The 15,885-nt window shown below is 38.7% G+C and overlaps 1 protein-coding gene across 5 annotated transcripts in view; it reads left to right on the top strand.

Annotated features, from left to right (window-relative positions):
* The window catches only part of CDH8 (cadherin 8), a 210,036-nt gene that overhangs the window by 122,213 nt on the left and 71,938 nt on the right, over positions 1–15,885 (top strand). For all 5 annotated transcript variants that reach the window (XR_012586484.1, XR_012586483.1, XM_074582880.1 and 2 more), the window contains exon 5: positions 9,804–9,923. Coding sequence is in view for 3 of the 5 variants with exons in the window: in XM_074582880.1 (XP_074438981.1) it covers positions 9,804–9,923 (120 nt within the window). In the remaining 2 variants the exon portion in view is untranslated. The remainder of the gene's footprint in view (positions 1–9,803; positions 9,924–15,885) is intronic.

Genomic DNA, 15,885 nt, shown 5'->3' with positions numbered 1-15,885 from the left:
TAAGTCTTTCATTCAGGTTTCTGATACCTTCTGTTTTGGTTGCAAGTTTAAATCCACTCTTAGCAAGAATTTTTCACAGTTTTTCCCAAATTTCAAGTTTTGAAGAAAAAACTGTTTAAACCAGTGGCGGGGGTTTGGTTTTGTTGGCTTTGAAAGCATGCCGTTTCATTTTTCCAAGCAGCTACGCTTGTGATGTGAGCCCGTTTGCTGGCCAGTGGATGATGCCTGAGTAGGAAACAGCAGCTGAGAGGAGGCAGACCAGTACAGATTCCTGCTGGATGGAGGTTCTGGGAAATGCCCCACAACTGGACTGGAACATAGTCTCTCTTTTTTCAATTGTGGGGAATGTAGACAAGTTCTAACCACGAGGTAGAAGGCTCTAGGTCAGAAAAATTCAGCGTGGTAATATTTTCACATAAATTTTTATTTGTATAACTTATATCACTCTTCTAACGCAAAAGATTTAGCTTTAGAACGCTGGGGACCAATGCTCCTCAAACTCGATTAATTCGGATGGGCTGTGGTAGACGTCTCTTTGATGGACACACTCGACATTTGTGAAAATGAGATTCAGCTCCAATTCAGAATCCATTTTTTGTCTGGCACTGGTCATTCCCCACCCTGCCCCGAACTGGTACCTCTGTCTTTGTTTAGTTGCTGAATCTGCAGCACTTAATGTTTCTTCCTGAATACAGATAAGCAATTGCCCGTGGAGCTGCTGTCGATACGGCTTTCGGTGAATCAGCCGATGGAGTACTGCTGGGCAGCGGATCCAACTCTCCCCGTTCCCCGGGGCCCAAGCGCTCTCTGCTGCCATATGCTGGCTCCGCGCTGGCCTGGGGGGGCAATATTTCAGAGTCTGCTGTTGCAACCTGGATTACGGTTGCTGCCATGTAGGCTTCAGTCTACCAAACAAAGCAAGCAGAGCATCAAAGCCACAAGATTATACCAGCCATTTGCTGTTTTCACAACAGAAAGTTACAAATGAAAGAATTTCTGCAGTAAACAGCTGGGGCTACTTTATTATTTATTTATATTTTTATACAATACACCTGGGCACAACCTGAAACTTCCGTCGAAATCAACAAGCCTTATGGTACTTTTTTTTCTGCTTGGAAATATAGTGTACAGTGATCATCCAATTTTACTGTCTTTGCCTGGGGATCTCGCAGAATGAATCCTGATGAAATAGTCAATTGATTAGAGACAAGCAGTCTTTCAAAACGTCCTGAACAAAAGAATAGCTATTTCCCACATCTATCACAAATATCAATTAATATTCTGTAGTGAGGGTGATATCTAAAGGGAGGATAAAAAAATAACATGAAAAGAAAACATAATTCCTTAAGCCAAACATAAAATATATTTTACCCTTCTACTGTTGGCTGTGATGTTACAAACTGTATTCTAATCCTAACAAACAGCCACCCAGGGGAATTTATAAAGAAATACCTGCAGGCTCTCTAATGGCACCATCTTATAAATTGTAGCAAGAAAGAACTGCCAACCTTAAAACTGAAAAGGCGTTGTCCTTCCTTATTAGGTTCACACAAGCTAAATCCAAGCAGTAGGTAACATCAGCAAGGGTAATTGCCAGAGAGTTATCTATATCACTAGATCTGAATATATATTTCTGATGTAAAACAGTTTTGTTGCCAAAAGATCATGTTTAAAAGGCAGCATCAGAGTTCTAAAACAATTAGTTTATGCACAAAAATTTGTAAAATATGCAGCTCATTAGGTTTCACCGCCACGCTTCCTACAGCCCTCATTATACAGCTGTAAATGCTGAAGGCTGCCAGCTTGCTCCATTGTCTGTGGGCTGTACAGAAGGCATTTTTCTCCTATGCATAGCAAGCACCTTTCATACTTTGCAGTTACACATTTGCATACAGTATGTTTTTCCCATTTCCCTCACATGATAAAAAAAATCCTTAAAATGACACTTGAGCAATCTAAAAACATTGTTGTGTTACATGTGGTAGAATATTCAGTTGTTCGGAGATTTTGACTCCTACGATTACTGCATGATATTAACAATTTTTAAAGATTTCGTTAATTTTCTAAACTGTCTACTCTAAAAATTGCATTAAGAAATATGTAACATTTGGAAGAAACAACTCAGATTCCTTTTCTGCTTATGGAGCTAAACCTGACAGTATAGCGGAGGTATAGGAAAAGATTATTTTCCTGGTGGAAACAGGAAAGAGTTTCTTGCATTTTCCAGCATGGCACTTGTGAATTTATTGTAGTGCCTATTTCCTGCTGTTGACCAAGCTGCTCCTGTTTGATTCTTTCAGATCCCTTTATTAAAGCAGATTTCGGAAGTGTTAAAACTTTTGGTTTAGACTGTCAGTTCTTCGGGGCAGCATCTGCCATTTCCTGTAGGTCTGTAGAGTATTGGGTTCTCACATCTCTTTTGCTGGGCATTTCAGTGATGTTGCATACAACTCCTTATATAAAACAAACAAGTAATACTTTGTTACTGTAATCTTTTAGATTAGTTTTAAAAAACAGAGTATGAAATATATCAATTGTAGTTTACTTCAGAAGGAAGTTGTCTGTATGGGTATATAAGTGCATATAGGTGTTCATATAAATTTATGGAAAATAAGGTAAACAAAACCAAATTTCTTTCAGATTTGTACTTGTCCTGTATGTTGGTGTGCCAGCGTATATGCTTGAAGTTCCTGGAGGGTTAGTATTATAGGCTGCTATGGCCTATTTGGAGTACACACACATAAGAGAGTAGTCATATGATTGAAATGTAAACATTCACATTAGCTGGCTAATTTAATTTGGATTCCTCTCTGGTCAACCGAGAAAGAAGGATCCCATGAGAGGACAATTCTGCCTTCCTCTCTTAGATAGAGCAGAAAGCTAGTGCAACTAGGTATCTAATTTAGCCAGTTGAGCCTAAAACTGAGTTGTATGAATAACCCTCTTTTCCTTCTTCCTTATCTTAATCATCACAAACAAGATCATGGCAGCATCACAGTATTTCACTACTTAGAGTCAAATAAATTACAGCTGGGAAAGACAAATTACCCTATTAGTTAATCTTCCTGTCTTTCTAGGGTTTTCCCTTAGAATACATTATCTAGCATCCTGTGCAATAGAGTGAACTCTTCAGTGAGGAGGATTCTGTTATTTCCCTTGGGGAGCTATTCCTCCTTGTACAATTTCTCATTGTAAGGAAGCTTTTGTTGTTGTTTTTCTCTTTGCAGAAGATTAAGTGAAGTCTTGTATCTATCTATGTATTTGTATGGTTCTCATCACCCACGTATCAGTATTACATCTGTAAAGTACACAAATTTTCTTTCTCATTTCTCCCTCTAGGAGTGGCTGTGTACAGGATTCAACTATAGATATAGTAGAATACATTCTGGCCTTCCTGTCTCTCTAGCATGTCAAGCGTAAGTTGCCCATTTTTCCTTTAGTGGACCATTCTGGCCCATATCTCTACCCCTTTCCACTGCTTAGGATGTCATCTCCCACCTACATTAATTTTTTGACACTGAAAGGGGGCCACTGGACACTTAAAAAGCAGGTGCATTTCTATTTTTCGTATGCTTTCCTTTAAGTGTGGGAAGATCTGAAAAACCCACACCAAGACCTCTGTCATCTGTCCTCAAAGCAGTCCTTAAAACCCTTCCATGATGCCCGGGTCCTGTAGGCGCTGGGGGCAGTTGTGCTAACCTGGCAGCAGCACCCCAGCGTGCCGACAGCACTGCGTCCCAGCATCGTCTCCATCCTTGGGTCCTCTCCTCCTCTCTCTGCAGTTCTCTCTCTGCATTTCTCTTTCCTGGTACTCAGCTCTTGGAGTCTCTGAGGAGAGGGCTTTCTTGCATTGTGGGACCTCATCCACGTATTGGGCTTTTGAAGCTTTGGCAGTAAAGTAACTATTAATAATAATAAAAATACATTCAAGTACTGATGTAGATAGTAGGAGTGAAATAACGTACAATCTGCAAAAGAGCCCTAAAACTCTCATACAACATACCCACATAGATGTGTGAATATCTGCATAGACACCAAGCTATGCAATTTAAGATACCAGCAGTCGTATTTTATATGTGATTTTTGCACGGGTTAGCAAGTTCTGAAGTGCAGTACACAGATTTCTATCCCATATACGTTTTCTTTATTTGGCTAGTGTAATCTCTAATTCTGAGACTTTGTGTTTAGAAATCGTCTCCCATGGAATAATACAGGATGATAAGGCTTAAAACTATTTTTTTTGTATTTAAAAAAATCAGCAACAATGAAAAATAAATAAGAGTAAGTTTCTTCAGCTTTGAGGCAGTAATGATTTACATGTCAAGAAGTTATACAGGTTTTTATGAGATTATTGCAGTTTTATTCAATAAAAAATAGTTACCATGACAACAACTGTCATGCTACCTGAGAGATTATAGCAAAGAAGGACAGAGAAGAAAAGGCTTCATTTTGGAAAGAATGCTTATCTGACCTGCTGAATACAAACAATGCTTTGCTTTGACCACTGCTGGCTGCACCACTACTATCAGCCCAAACTCAAAATCTAGCTGGAGGTTCTGAAGCACAGTGATCCTCTTAGAAAAACAAAACAGTTGGTAAATAATGGTAGGTCTTTTTCATGCAAATATACTCTTAGCGCCCTGTCAGATTGGTAATCAGATATTCTGAATTAAGTGGAGATTTCGGCATGTCAAGATTTGGGAGGAGTAGGAGAGAGTGAGAGAGACCAAAAAGGGCATCAGAAAAGCAAAACAACCCAGAAGTCCTTGGGGAAGATGATAAAACACGGTCCCACTAGGTTGCATTATGGTCACATTTTTTATTTTTACCAGCCATTACAATCTTTCAACAAAATGGTTGCTTCATTGAATATGGATTCATGTAAATTTCTGGCACCGACTATGCGTTACCTCCTCTAGAACACACAAGTTTCTTTTTTTTATATATAATTTTTTTTTTCCTTCAGTACGCACACTTCACTGCCACACCAAAAAATTTGCTTTCCTACTCCCTCTGGCAGCATATGCATTTTTCTTTCTGACTAATGTGCAGAATCTGTACCCTGACTTGCACATAAAAACCCAGCCAGAACAACAGAAGAGCACTAGCTGAGCACACACTTCTTATTTTTATGATGGCTTTTAATCTTAGTTTGCCAGCAAACACAGGCTTTCTTAGCTTGCCATATAAAAATACTTTTATTGTTAATTGCGTCTCTGATTGCTAGCCTGTTGCAAAGAGAAACTATGAAACCTGACGCTAACAGAGTAAAACAATCAGCAATGGTTAATGGCTAAATCACATTAGAAGTGTTCATTAATTAAAATCTCTTGAATCTCTTTGCAGTCCATATTTAATCTCAGGGTCATTAGCATTGCAAACCTGTACCTTAGAAAAAAACGCAGGAAGTTTTTTAACCGAACATCTTAAAATTTGCCTCATCTATCAAAAAAATTGGTTTTGTTTTATATAAGGCAATATTAGGTACATAAAGAAAAAAAGAAACAGTGATTATGTTGTTGGGCCAGATTATATAAAACTGCTATATTATTGTAATTAGGACAACAGTGCCTTGGACTATAATAGTGGCTTTCTTATAAAAATGGCACCATTTCAAATTTCTAGTCTCTAGCTAAATGAGTTTGTTGTAGCATTGACAAAGAAGCAAACACAAGCCAAATGCAGTCAAAATTAAACACAAACAGAAACCTTAGCTGTTTATTTGCTGGGTAGAACACAGAATGTTGTTTTTCAGAGCATTTACTTAATAAATGCTCTTCCCTGCATTCTTACTGCTTTTTCAATGCAAAATTTTTATCTTTAAAACTTTAAGCACTTTAAGGATGTAAAAAATATTTATGTACATGTGGTTTATAACTGCCGTGTCTGTAGTGGAGTAAAATCCTACTTAAATATTGCTAATCCAAAGCTCCAGACCAAAGCACGGAGAGTTCTGCTGCATTCGGGAGGTTGCCTAAATAACAGCCATGATGCCTGTGAGTTCCTTTTTTCTGCATTACTTTTCACCCTCAAAAAATCTCCCGGTGCTCCAAATCTTTTGTTCATGCTTGGTTGAAAAGGGCTCTGTCGCTTGTGGGAGTGGGATGAGTTGCTGCTTCTTCTGGGCCCTTTGCATCTTGCAGCGGAACCAGAGCCGCACTGATGCGGCAACATCCTCTGCAGCTGCCGAGGGGACAGGCTTTGCTCCTTTATATACTTCTTATTGCCAGTACGAACATATTAATGTGGCATCTTTCACACCTGCAGAAGATTTGATTCCAGGCATAAAACAAAAAAACTTCAAATTCAAGGTGATAACATTTAAACTACGTAAAAGCATAACTAATTTCAATAGTGGAAGTAATTTCTTTAATTTCTGTTTCCTGATTGCTTACATCTTTCATAAACAATTTTCATCAATAAGATTGCTGGGAGCAAAATACTGAATCTGACAGACCTCCTCAGAACTGTGTATGATGGTTGGAAATGAAGTGCCGGGTGGCAGAGACTGGCAGTGTAAGAAATTGATTTCTAGGAGCTGGAAGAGTATTTTCTTTTTCCGTTCCCTTCATTAGTTTTATTAAGTGAGATTATAGTCACGCTTCCAGTGACCTGTAAGAGAAAGAGAAAGGAGGGTATGCCATTTTCCCCCTCTTTTTGTGTATATAAACAGTGAATGGGAATACTGACTATTATGTATGTGTTTTTATTGTATGTATACATTTCAGATAAATTTGGGGCCTCAATAAGTGATTAAATTATTTCATATCACAAGAAAAAAATCTTGAGAGCTGAGAATCAGGATTGGAAGCAATGTTAGACACTGATTGCCTCTGTTTATTAAGGCATATTCAACTTTAACGTCTAATGAACACTTGGGATAAAGGATGCGTTTATCAAAGAATCAGCATACCCATTTAAGTTTTGAAATCTTGAAATAAATATCTGTAAAAGTCTTCAGGAATTCTCAAGTGAAATAAGAAAAGAATAGACGTTATATATCAAATCTTTCTAAACAAGCAATGTAATTATTTCTGAAGTCCTTTGAAATGAGAGCCAGCTAGGCAAATCAAACACAATCTCAAAGAAGTCAACAGTTCCACTTTATTTTCCTTTGTGTATAAAATATATTGTGGAAACGAAATGAAACAGCCTAGATAAAATACTCTTACAAAAATTGTCAGTGTTCTGCGATGAGCCTTATCTGATTCCAGCCCTGTCCCGTTGTATGATGTTCTGCACAAACCGCTTCTGTCTTAGAAGGTTGCAAAACAGGAGTTTTATGGCAGCAGCCTCTCCCACAGTAACCTACACGTATATTTTGGTTTGAGTCCAGCTGCAGAAAGCCCTGACCTCTATGTTCGTGTTTGGTCTGAGGCGTGGGACAGCAGCTGTGAACTGCAGGGAATGTCCTGCTGGGGTGGCGGGGCTGTAGCCTGAATTCTGCCGGAGGGGCGGTACAGCTTGGCTAAGAGATTGCTTTCTGTGGGAACCACAAAACAGAGAACGTGCAACTGGTGTAGGAGTTAGAGAAGGCAAGGCAACAAAACTTAAATACGTGAGACAGTTCTAACAGCTACATCTTTTCGTGCTCTGTAACTACTGTGGGCAAGCCACAAAGGGTTCTTTTGTTCCTCTGTTCCTGCAACATCCAAACTCAAGCTTCCTGCATGCTTCCTCGTCGTTGTTCCCTATTTCATTTATTTTCTGTAGCATATGCCGTGGCCTCTGAACGTGCCCCATGGTTGCTTCCCTGTTACTGTTTTTGTTCTCCTGTATGTGAAGGAGGTCATTCAGGATATCATCCGTAGGCTGGGGCTGCTGTACTTGCTACAAGGCTGGGGACCACATTCGTGTCATCTGTCCCCTTTATCATTTTCACTCAAAGCTGCCAGGCATTGTCTGTTAGTGCCGGGGTATACAGCAAAATTTGTAATTAGTCAGACAACAAATTTCCCATCTTAATTGCTTACAAACCAACCATCAAGTTGAGGATAAAGTCCATTCCTCCTGCCCAGTGGCTGGTTTAAGATTATTATGTTAAAGGCTAGGTATAAGATCACCTTTCAACATCAAAACCAGGTATGCTTCAAAACATGTACGGTTTACACGTTTTACAAGAACAGGTTCAGCGAGCATCTGTCAAAGATAGATGCAACGTAATATTGATCAGCATCGCGTTCCTCTTCTTGTGGTGCAAATCAGTGCAGGCGTGCGGATTCTTTTGGACCCTGCGGAGCAGCAGGAGAGGCTGGTGGGACACTTTCCTGCCAAATGGAGCCATGGTAGATAGAGCTTGCATGACTGCCACCTGATCTGCTTCCCTCTTTTGATGTTCTCCCCATGTAAGAATGGATAAATTTAATTCAGTAGCCAAAATAAATGACCAGTACAAGCCATAGGCATTTTTTTCCTCTAGTGTGATGTATTTCTGCAACCCACATTCCCTTGCCTGGGAATTGTCTGGCTATTCCCGTGCACCAAATCCTCCACAACTTCAAGCACCGCAGAGCCTCCACTCCAAGAATGAGGTGTTATCCATCCCTCGAGACGCTCCCAAATCCTGCCAGCCCCATAGCTTGCCCTGGTCCTGGAAGTGGCCAGGTGGGAAAGGCTGAAATGGAAGCTGTTGGGTGATATGCAAATTATCTCTAAATATGCAAATATTCCTCTAAATAATTTGCATGTATTGTAATGCAGAAAACTGCCCAAAGCCGTGGCAGTGATGCGCTGTACAGAGAAAGAAGAAAAAAGAGCACAGTCCAAGGACATGCCAAAGGGTTCTCCTCCCCCCTTGCTGTTCCTGTCCTGAAGTGTGATGGAATTTGGATTCAGCAGCACACAAGGTGTGAGAGGGAAGAGGAGGCTGGTTTTATTGGCATATTCAGAAAGGGGGTATTTTGGTGGATGCTGTAATTTTCCTTTCTGAACATAAGAAACATAATTCAGCCCTTAACCTCTCTCCTACTCTTGCTTTCTCTCACTCTGTAGATAGTGTCTTTATAGTTAGCCTAATTAATGTCATCATTATAAGTCATCCAAAAAGCCCTCTCTGTAGCAAGCTTAATGTAACCTACTGAATTTCATTCAGTTTTGCTTCTTACAGAAATGGAAAGTGCTGTGTTGCCTAAGAAATAAAAAGGGCAATTTCCTTAATTTTTTCTTACTTTTTTTTGGAGAGAGTATGGAATTTATACCTCTGGCTAGACAATGGCCCCCTCAGTAGCAGAGACTCATTTCAGAGACAATAGATGTTGTCCTGACTCTCTCACTGTGGACACATCAAACCGTTATTATGTCTGCGAGCCAAGAGGAGAAAAAAGAACCCTTTTTATTATTGCTTTTCTATGCAGTCTCTGTAACTTGGCAAGGTTCTTTCAAATGTGATTTTGCGAATCTTAAATGCAACATATTATATTGTATTATTAACCTTGTATTTCGTATCCCTTTGATATGATTCCTTTGCAAATGCTTGAAGTCTACACAGATCTATCAGGTAGCTTTAAATGCATTTTACAAAGAAACCTTAAATAATACAGCTGCTAAAAAGGTTTTTCCTTTACCCAGAAATCCAGTCTGCTGGCATATATCATGTTGAAGGAAAATGTTTTGTTTGTGTTCCGCAAGTAATATTTTAAGTTGTTACTGATGTTTTTTTTCTTCTTTTATTATTGTCATATACCTCAGAGATTTCTTTAGAGTTTCAAGGAAGTTATTTTTTGTTTCTGATTATTTTTTTGAATAAGTTATGCACGTTTCTAGTAAGTTAATAAACATTAATTGTATATATTTTTTTTATTTAGGCACCTTTGTAACTAAAGTCACAGCTACAGATGCAGATGATCCAGTTTATGGAAATAGTGCCAAGCTGGTTTATAGCATTCTGGAAGGACAGCCTTATTTTTCTATTGAGCCACATACAGGTAGGTGACTCTGAGTGTGAATCCCTGGGTTAGATTTACACAAGTGACCATCTCTCTTGAGTATATAATATACTTAAACAAGGAGCGTAAGTAGATGTCTGTCAGTGTTACTGAGTTGTAACATCTCACTTGTATTCCATCGGAGTCTGATCATGTGAAAAGACAAAGAAAAATCTATGTTAATGATAATGCAAGTGATGGTGATGCTAATATTACAGAAGTTACTGAAGCAAAACCGAAGGCAGTGGCAATGCCGTGTGACTTATAACTGATTAGGGATTGAAAGACTTGGCCTGAGGAATTTAATGAGTATAACGTAATTTTCAATGAGACTGTAGTATTTCCAGTTAAAGAAAGTACAGTTTAACTTGTGAATTTTAGTGACTGTATTGGATGTTTTCATTAAAAGTTGTTTTTCTTTCTTGATTGGATGGATCAGGAGAAAGAAAGAACACGACACTGAGTGTTGGTATGAAGTTTTATTAATGTGCGTTTAAGGTGACTTTATTTCTCTGTGGTTTTTAAAGTCTTGAAAGTCATCTGAAAGAAGTGCCAATAAATCCATTTCCTCTTGTTTTCTGTACATGTGTCGTATTTACAGCAAATTCATTTAGTTACAACTGAGAAGTGTTTTTTAAAGTGATTTGGTATTATTTCTTACATTCTTTCACCTGTTACTAGAAGGGTTTTTTTTAATCACTGAGTCAAGCAGCTGTGATCTCTTGAGGAGAACAAAACTATAACTCGTTTTAAAACATACAAAAACCCACCTGAATTTATATGACCATAAAGGATTAAAGGAGGAGTAAAAATTCTTGTCCTCATGCAGATTAGCAAAATTGTGAAATAAATGCTAGGAGAAATTATTAAAGGATGCTTTTGCTAGATCAAGTGTGCTAAGTTTTCTCACCAACATTAAACAGAGCACTCTTAGACTCTTCAAAGTCTGGAAGTTCTTTAATTCTTTCTGTTGAGAATGCATGGGAAAAGTTATTTCCCTGTCCTAGAAATGCCCTAACTTGCAGGGACATTCAGTACATAGTGTAGGTCGATAAATATTAATAGATTAATGGATTAGTAGATTAAAGGGTTTTCTTCTGGTTGAAGGACAGCTGTCCTAAGTGTGAAAACAGTCTCTGGAATGTGATTCAGTATTTTATGTTATGCTACATGTAAAATAGAGTTTTACAAAGAATAACTAACACAGCATGATGGAAGAACAGGAGCTTGTTTCAAAAATAAGGATGTCAAGAAGGTGTTATTAGTCAAGCCCCTTAGTTAATGCTGGCTGATTTGTTACAAGTCATATGGAAACAAAACTCTGAACAGGCCCCTGACAGTCAAGTATCAGAAAGTATGACTCTGTTTTCTTTAATATTACAGATTATTGCATGCGGTAATGACTTGAGTTAGCTGTTCTAATTAGAGGGGGATTAGCTGTGGGCTCGTTCTCAGTTTCTACTAGGGAAAGTTAGCGCTTTAGCGGGGGAGCTGGGAAGTGTATTCTCCACCTACACAGAAGATTTTCCACTTCTTTCGCGCAAAACCAGTCTGAAAGAAATATTCCAAATGTAAAAAATTGTTTAATTTTACTCAGGTTTGTTATATCTATTGCATTAAAACCTTATGCTTAATCCAATGAAGTAACTGTTCATCTCCTAGGAAAGTGACTTCCATTATCATGAAAGCCAGAGAAAACTCCAAAGCTTTTTGGTGAACCTGAAAATCATGATTTTTCTCCTTTTTCACTCGCATTAAATTCCCCCTCCTTCATTTCCAGTTACAAATATTCCTTTGAGTAGCAATTCAGTTACCATGAAAATGACATGTTAGTTTCTAAAGGGAATTTAATCATAAAGAATTCAACTGTGGCTTTGCCACAGTCCCTGAGTAAGTGGCTTCATATTATGGAGCTGCTTCTGCATGAGTAAGTGGTTTCAAGATTCCTTATTTTTCTAGATCTGTGGAGCACATCAGTTACAACCATTACAACTGAATGAGTTTATGTACTCGGGCCGTCCGCCTGTTTCTTTTCCATCTCTATGTAATGGCCTTCACCTGTAGTGTAGCTACCATACTGCTCTTACAGCTTCCCACCAAATAGTTTGTTAAATCCGGGGTTGTTTCTATGCTATTAGTTGGATCTCTCCATTGCTTGTAATGTTTTAAAATTTGCAGAATTTGTTCTTGTGTCTGAGATGTGTCTTCATTCACTTAGAGAAATCTTAGCCGTAGTGAATATCAAATTGTGTAGAGCCCTCCAGCGTGCATTTGTTTAGAATATGAAAACAATAAATATACATAAAAGTCTAGTCATTTAGCAAAGCAGATGCAGGTAGTCATGTAGAAACTACAGCCGTATGTTATACAGGGTGAAAAAGATTGCTCTAAACCCCAGCAGCCTTATAGTTGAGGTTCTTCTGAAGAGAAGTGTTGCTTTCAGAAAATGTAAGGAACTAGGCGGCAGATTTTCTTGGCAATACCGGAAGTTTGGAGCAAGGGTATGGTAATCTTTATTACCTGCCAGAGAGAGTTTTATGGGTTGTTAATTTTTTCTTTATATTTATCCAGCCTTAGCAATGTGAACCATCACAACTAATACTTGTTCCCTCTCAGTAACTAGGCCAGGAAAACGTGTTTTCTTACACATTTGTATGTACCCGGGAACCGCAGTGAAAGTTGTCGTGTGGGAAGACGTTTGGGTACCATGGCAGCAGTGTACAAATCACAGCAGAACAGCCAGGTGGAGTAATGTCTTATCCAAAACAAATCAGGCCTGAAGGTGACCCTTTGAGCGTGGTGGATGTTTTAGAGGTTGGGGATTTTGGGGGGGAGAGGGGGCGGGGGGAGCCTGTGCATAGCTATGCTGTCTCTGTAGTTACATGTCATTAGCGCCCCTGCTAAGTTGAAAGCCTTTCCAATTTGTTTGAAACAGAATTGTTTCTGAACACAGATATTGTGTCTGGATTTTTGTCTTTCCCAAAATGGAATCACTCTTTTAAGAAATGGACTATGTTAAAGTGATCCATTTAAGAATGTAAATATTTTCTGTTACTCATAGGAGCATATCAAATGTTATCAAACGTATAGCTACTTAGAGCTGATCTGCTTACTGTTATTCTAGATGACTGGCCTTTTATTAGCTTTGTTTATTAGAAATTCAGACTAGATTTAGGTCTGTGCAGCTGCCAGCACTGGGGCCTATAATTTTTTCCTTTTCCTGGCTCAGACTAAAGATTGTCTGACCTTGCTGCTTTGTTTTAATGGTATGCTGAGAGCTGACCATCAGGGATAATCCCGGTCACGCCTCCTGATTTCCTCTCCCTTCTGTAGCACTCTGAATGAAAAGAGGGAGCAAAGGTGTGGGATATGGCTCTGTGCCTGCGGTAGAAGGGGTCGCTACGCCTAAAGGTAAACCTGAGGAAAGCAGTTGCTTACTCTTCTGCTTTTTTATTCCTAATAACTTAACTAGGTGTAGTCCTTATCTGAATCGCGCTCTTGGTTGAGACTCCTTGCTGAAACAATTCTATAATGCTGGGTGCACAGAAATAAGTACTGGTAAGTGACCCATAAAACAATAATTTTCCATTATGCTAGATGAAAAATGCATGTATTCTGCAGGTCTGCTTCACGAGTTCTTCTGTTTGAGTTATAGACACATGAAAGAAGGTAATTCAGGAGTTATTTTTCATTCAGTGCTCCGAATATGGCTTAGGGTAAATGCTTTTTTGATGGCTTGCTCTGAATATTTTTCGCTTTTCATTGGTGAATTTTAATATGACCACTGGTTTAATGGATAAAGAGTAAACATAAATAATACATCACAAAGATACAGATTCAGATTTTCTATGAGTGGCTAAATTTACAATGTGATGACATCAGATTAGTAACAAAACTCACAGTGGACTAAAATATATTCCGTAAATCGTTATCGTTACGTCTGACTAACTGATGACAGGTTTCCTGACTCGTGTGTATTATTTATAAAGGTACAGAAGTTGTATGTATTCTCTCATAATCCAAATAATGACAATCAAAATGCTGGGGAAGGGAGTTCCTTAAGACTGCTAAAAGTAGCTAAAGTACACTTCTCACTTTTAAGCTTTTTCAAGAATATTAAATCATGACTGTCAGCTTTAAAATAAGATTATCATAATGGAACGTAATACGAAGTGACACTGTGTTCTACAATATAGGAATGGCAGAGAAAATACATTTTCAGCTGTGTCTGACTTATTTACATTTCACATGAACTTAAGTAATGTCACTCCTACACGTACCTGAAATATAGTTACATGAACAAGGTAAATTACGCCAAAAGCCCTACTGCACTGGAAAACATACTGTATTATTCAAGCATAAACCCTTGTTGTATCTGAAAAAGAATAGATTTTAAACGCTGACATCTTGGATATAGTCATTTGGTACAAAGACAAAGTTCAAGTCAGTAAAGCTGAGATGAACAGAAGAGTCAGGAGACCTAGAAAATAAAGACTCTCCTGATAGAATGTGGGTATTTCTTTGGAGAGTGAATAATTAATTTTTTTCTTCTCTACATAGCTTTAATTTCCAGGTGATAGTGCACGTGCTTTAATCAACAGACTTTTTAATGATTTAGTATATGGCCCTCTCTGGACCACGGTATTGAACCCTGTGGTTCTGAAATAGGAACATAAATGAGTAGGCCTAGGAGGAATGAAAATGGCATTCAGCAGAAGTCAGGTTTGAATCTTTTATTTTAATTTGCAGTCTTTATTATCTTCCTCCATCTAGGCCTTGAAATACAGTCCAGCAGAATGAAAACCAGTGAGGCAGCCAGAGGAGAAATGACAGCAACTTTTGACTTGCAGACATTTTTGTGATGTTACAGACTATTTCTTCTATCTGGTTGTTAATGTTATTAGTTATGGTACGTGTCAATGATAGCACAAACTGCCCTCAGAATATAGCATGTAGTACTGGTGAGACCCATCATCATAAAAAAGACTACTGAAATGCTGAAGAAAGTTCAAAGCAGGGTAGCTAAGGTGAGAAGGATATTACTTATAATGAAAGAATGATTGAACTTAATTTGTATAAACTGGATAAGAGGTGATTAAAGGAGGATATGAAATCACTGCACAAATATTTGAGAGGTGTTAATAAAAGAGAGGCATGGGGACTGTTTCTGTAATTACTCATGACAAAATGACAAGGTAGCATTTTCAAACCAGAGAGAGATGGGAAAACAATTTTGATACAGGAAATAATCTGCAACTGTAAGGGGAAAGTAATGAGCTGCTAGGAACAGAACTAACTCATGTTCAACAGAGCCTTTCTAAATAGTTCGGTGTCTAAATAGTTTAGATTTAAACCCTCATGGGATTATTGTAGAGAAAGAATTTGTTCAACATTAGTCGGAGCCTGGGTTAAGCTGCTGTTTTCTACCTCGATGTATTAACTACTGCTGCTGTGATATCCTTGCCAGTTACTACAGATTTAAAGTTAACTAATCTTTTTAACTGAAATCAGTTTAAGAACTGGGGTGGGTAGGTGTTGTTCTGTCTCAGCAAGTGAGGTGTAGGAACTCCTTTCCTAGAGGAGAAGGCAGCGTACAGAGGTAGGTCCGTGCAGCCCGGAGAGCAGCATTCCTGAGATGGCAGGATCGGCTCCAGCGCATGGAAGGCTTTCTGCAGTTTATATGTGGTCGATTCCGTTACAGCACCTTCAGCTCTGTCTTGACAGCATTTGATGCACTTAGGCCCGGTGCTGAAAATAGAGTCTATTTTCAAACCAGTATAAGCCTTTTCTTGTCATTGTGTACTAAGTACGCTGTGCAACCTTAGGAGTTGCGTTAAGGTGTTTGTACAGGGATTCTTTGGTGATTCTGAGAGTTGTCTTGGTGACAGCCCATTAGGAGAGGGAGTTGTACTGACAAACCGCGAGTGCAGCAGACCCTGAGGGTCAGTCCTACCCTTCCTGC

Source organism: Larus michahellis, chromosome 4 (genome assembly GCF_964199755.1).
Source record: "Larus michahellis chromosome 4, bLarMic1.1, whole genome shotgun sequence".
Lineage (NCBI taxonomy): Eukaryota > Metazoa > Chordata > Aves > Charadriiformes > Laridae > Larus > Larus michahellis.
This window is presented reverse-complemented; position numbering and strand designations above follow the sequence as displayed.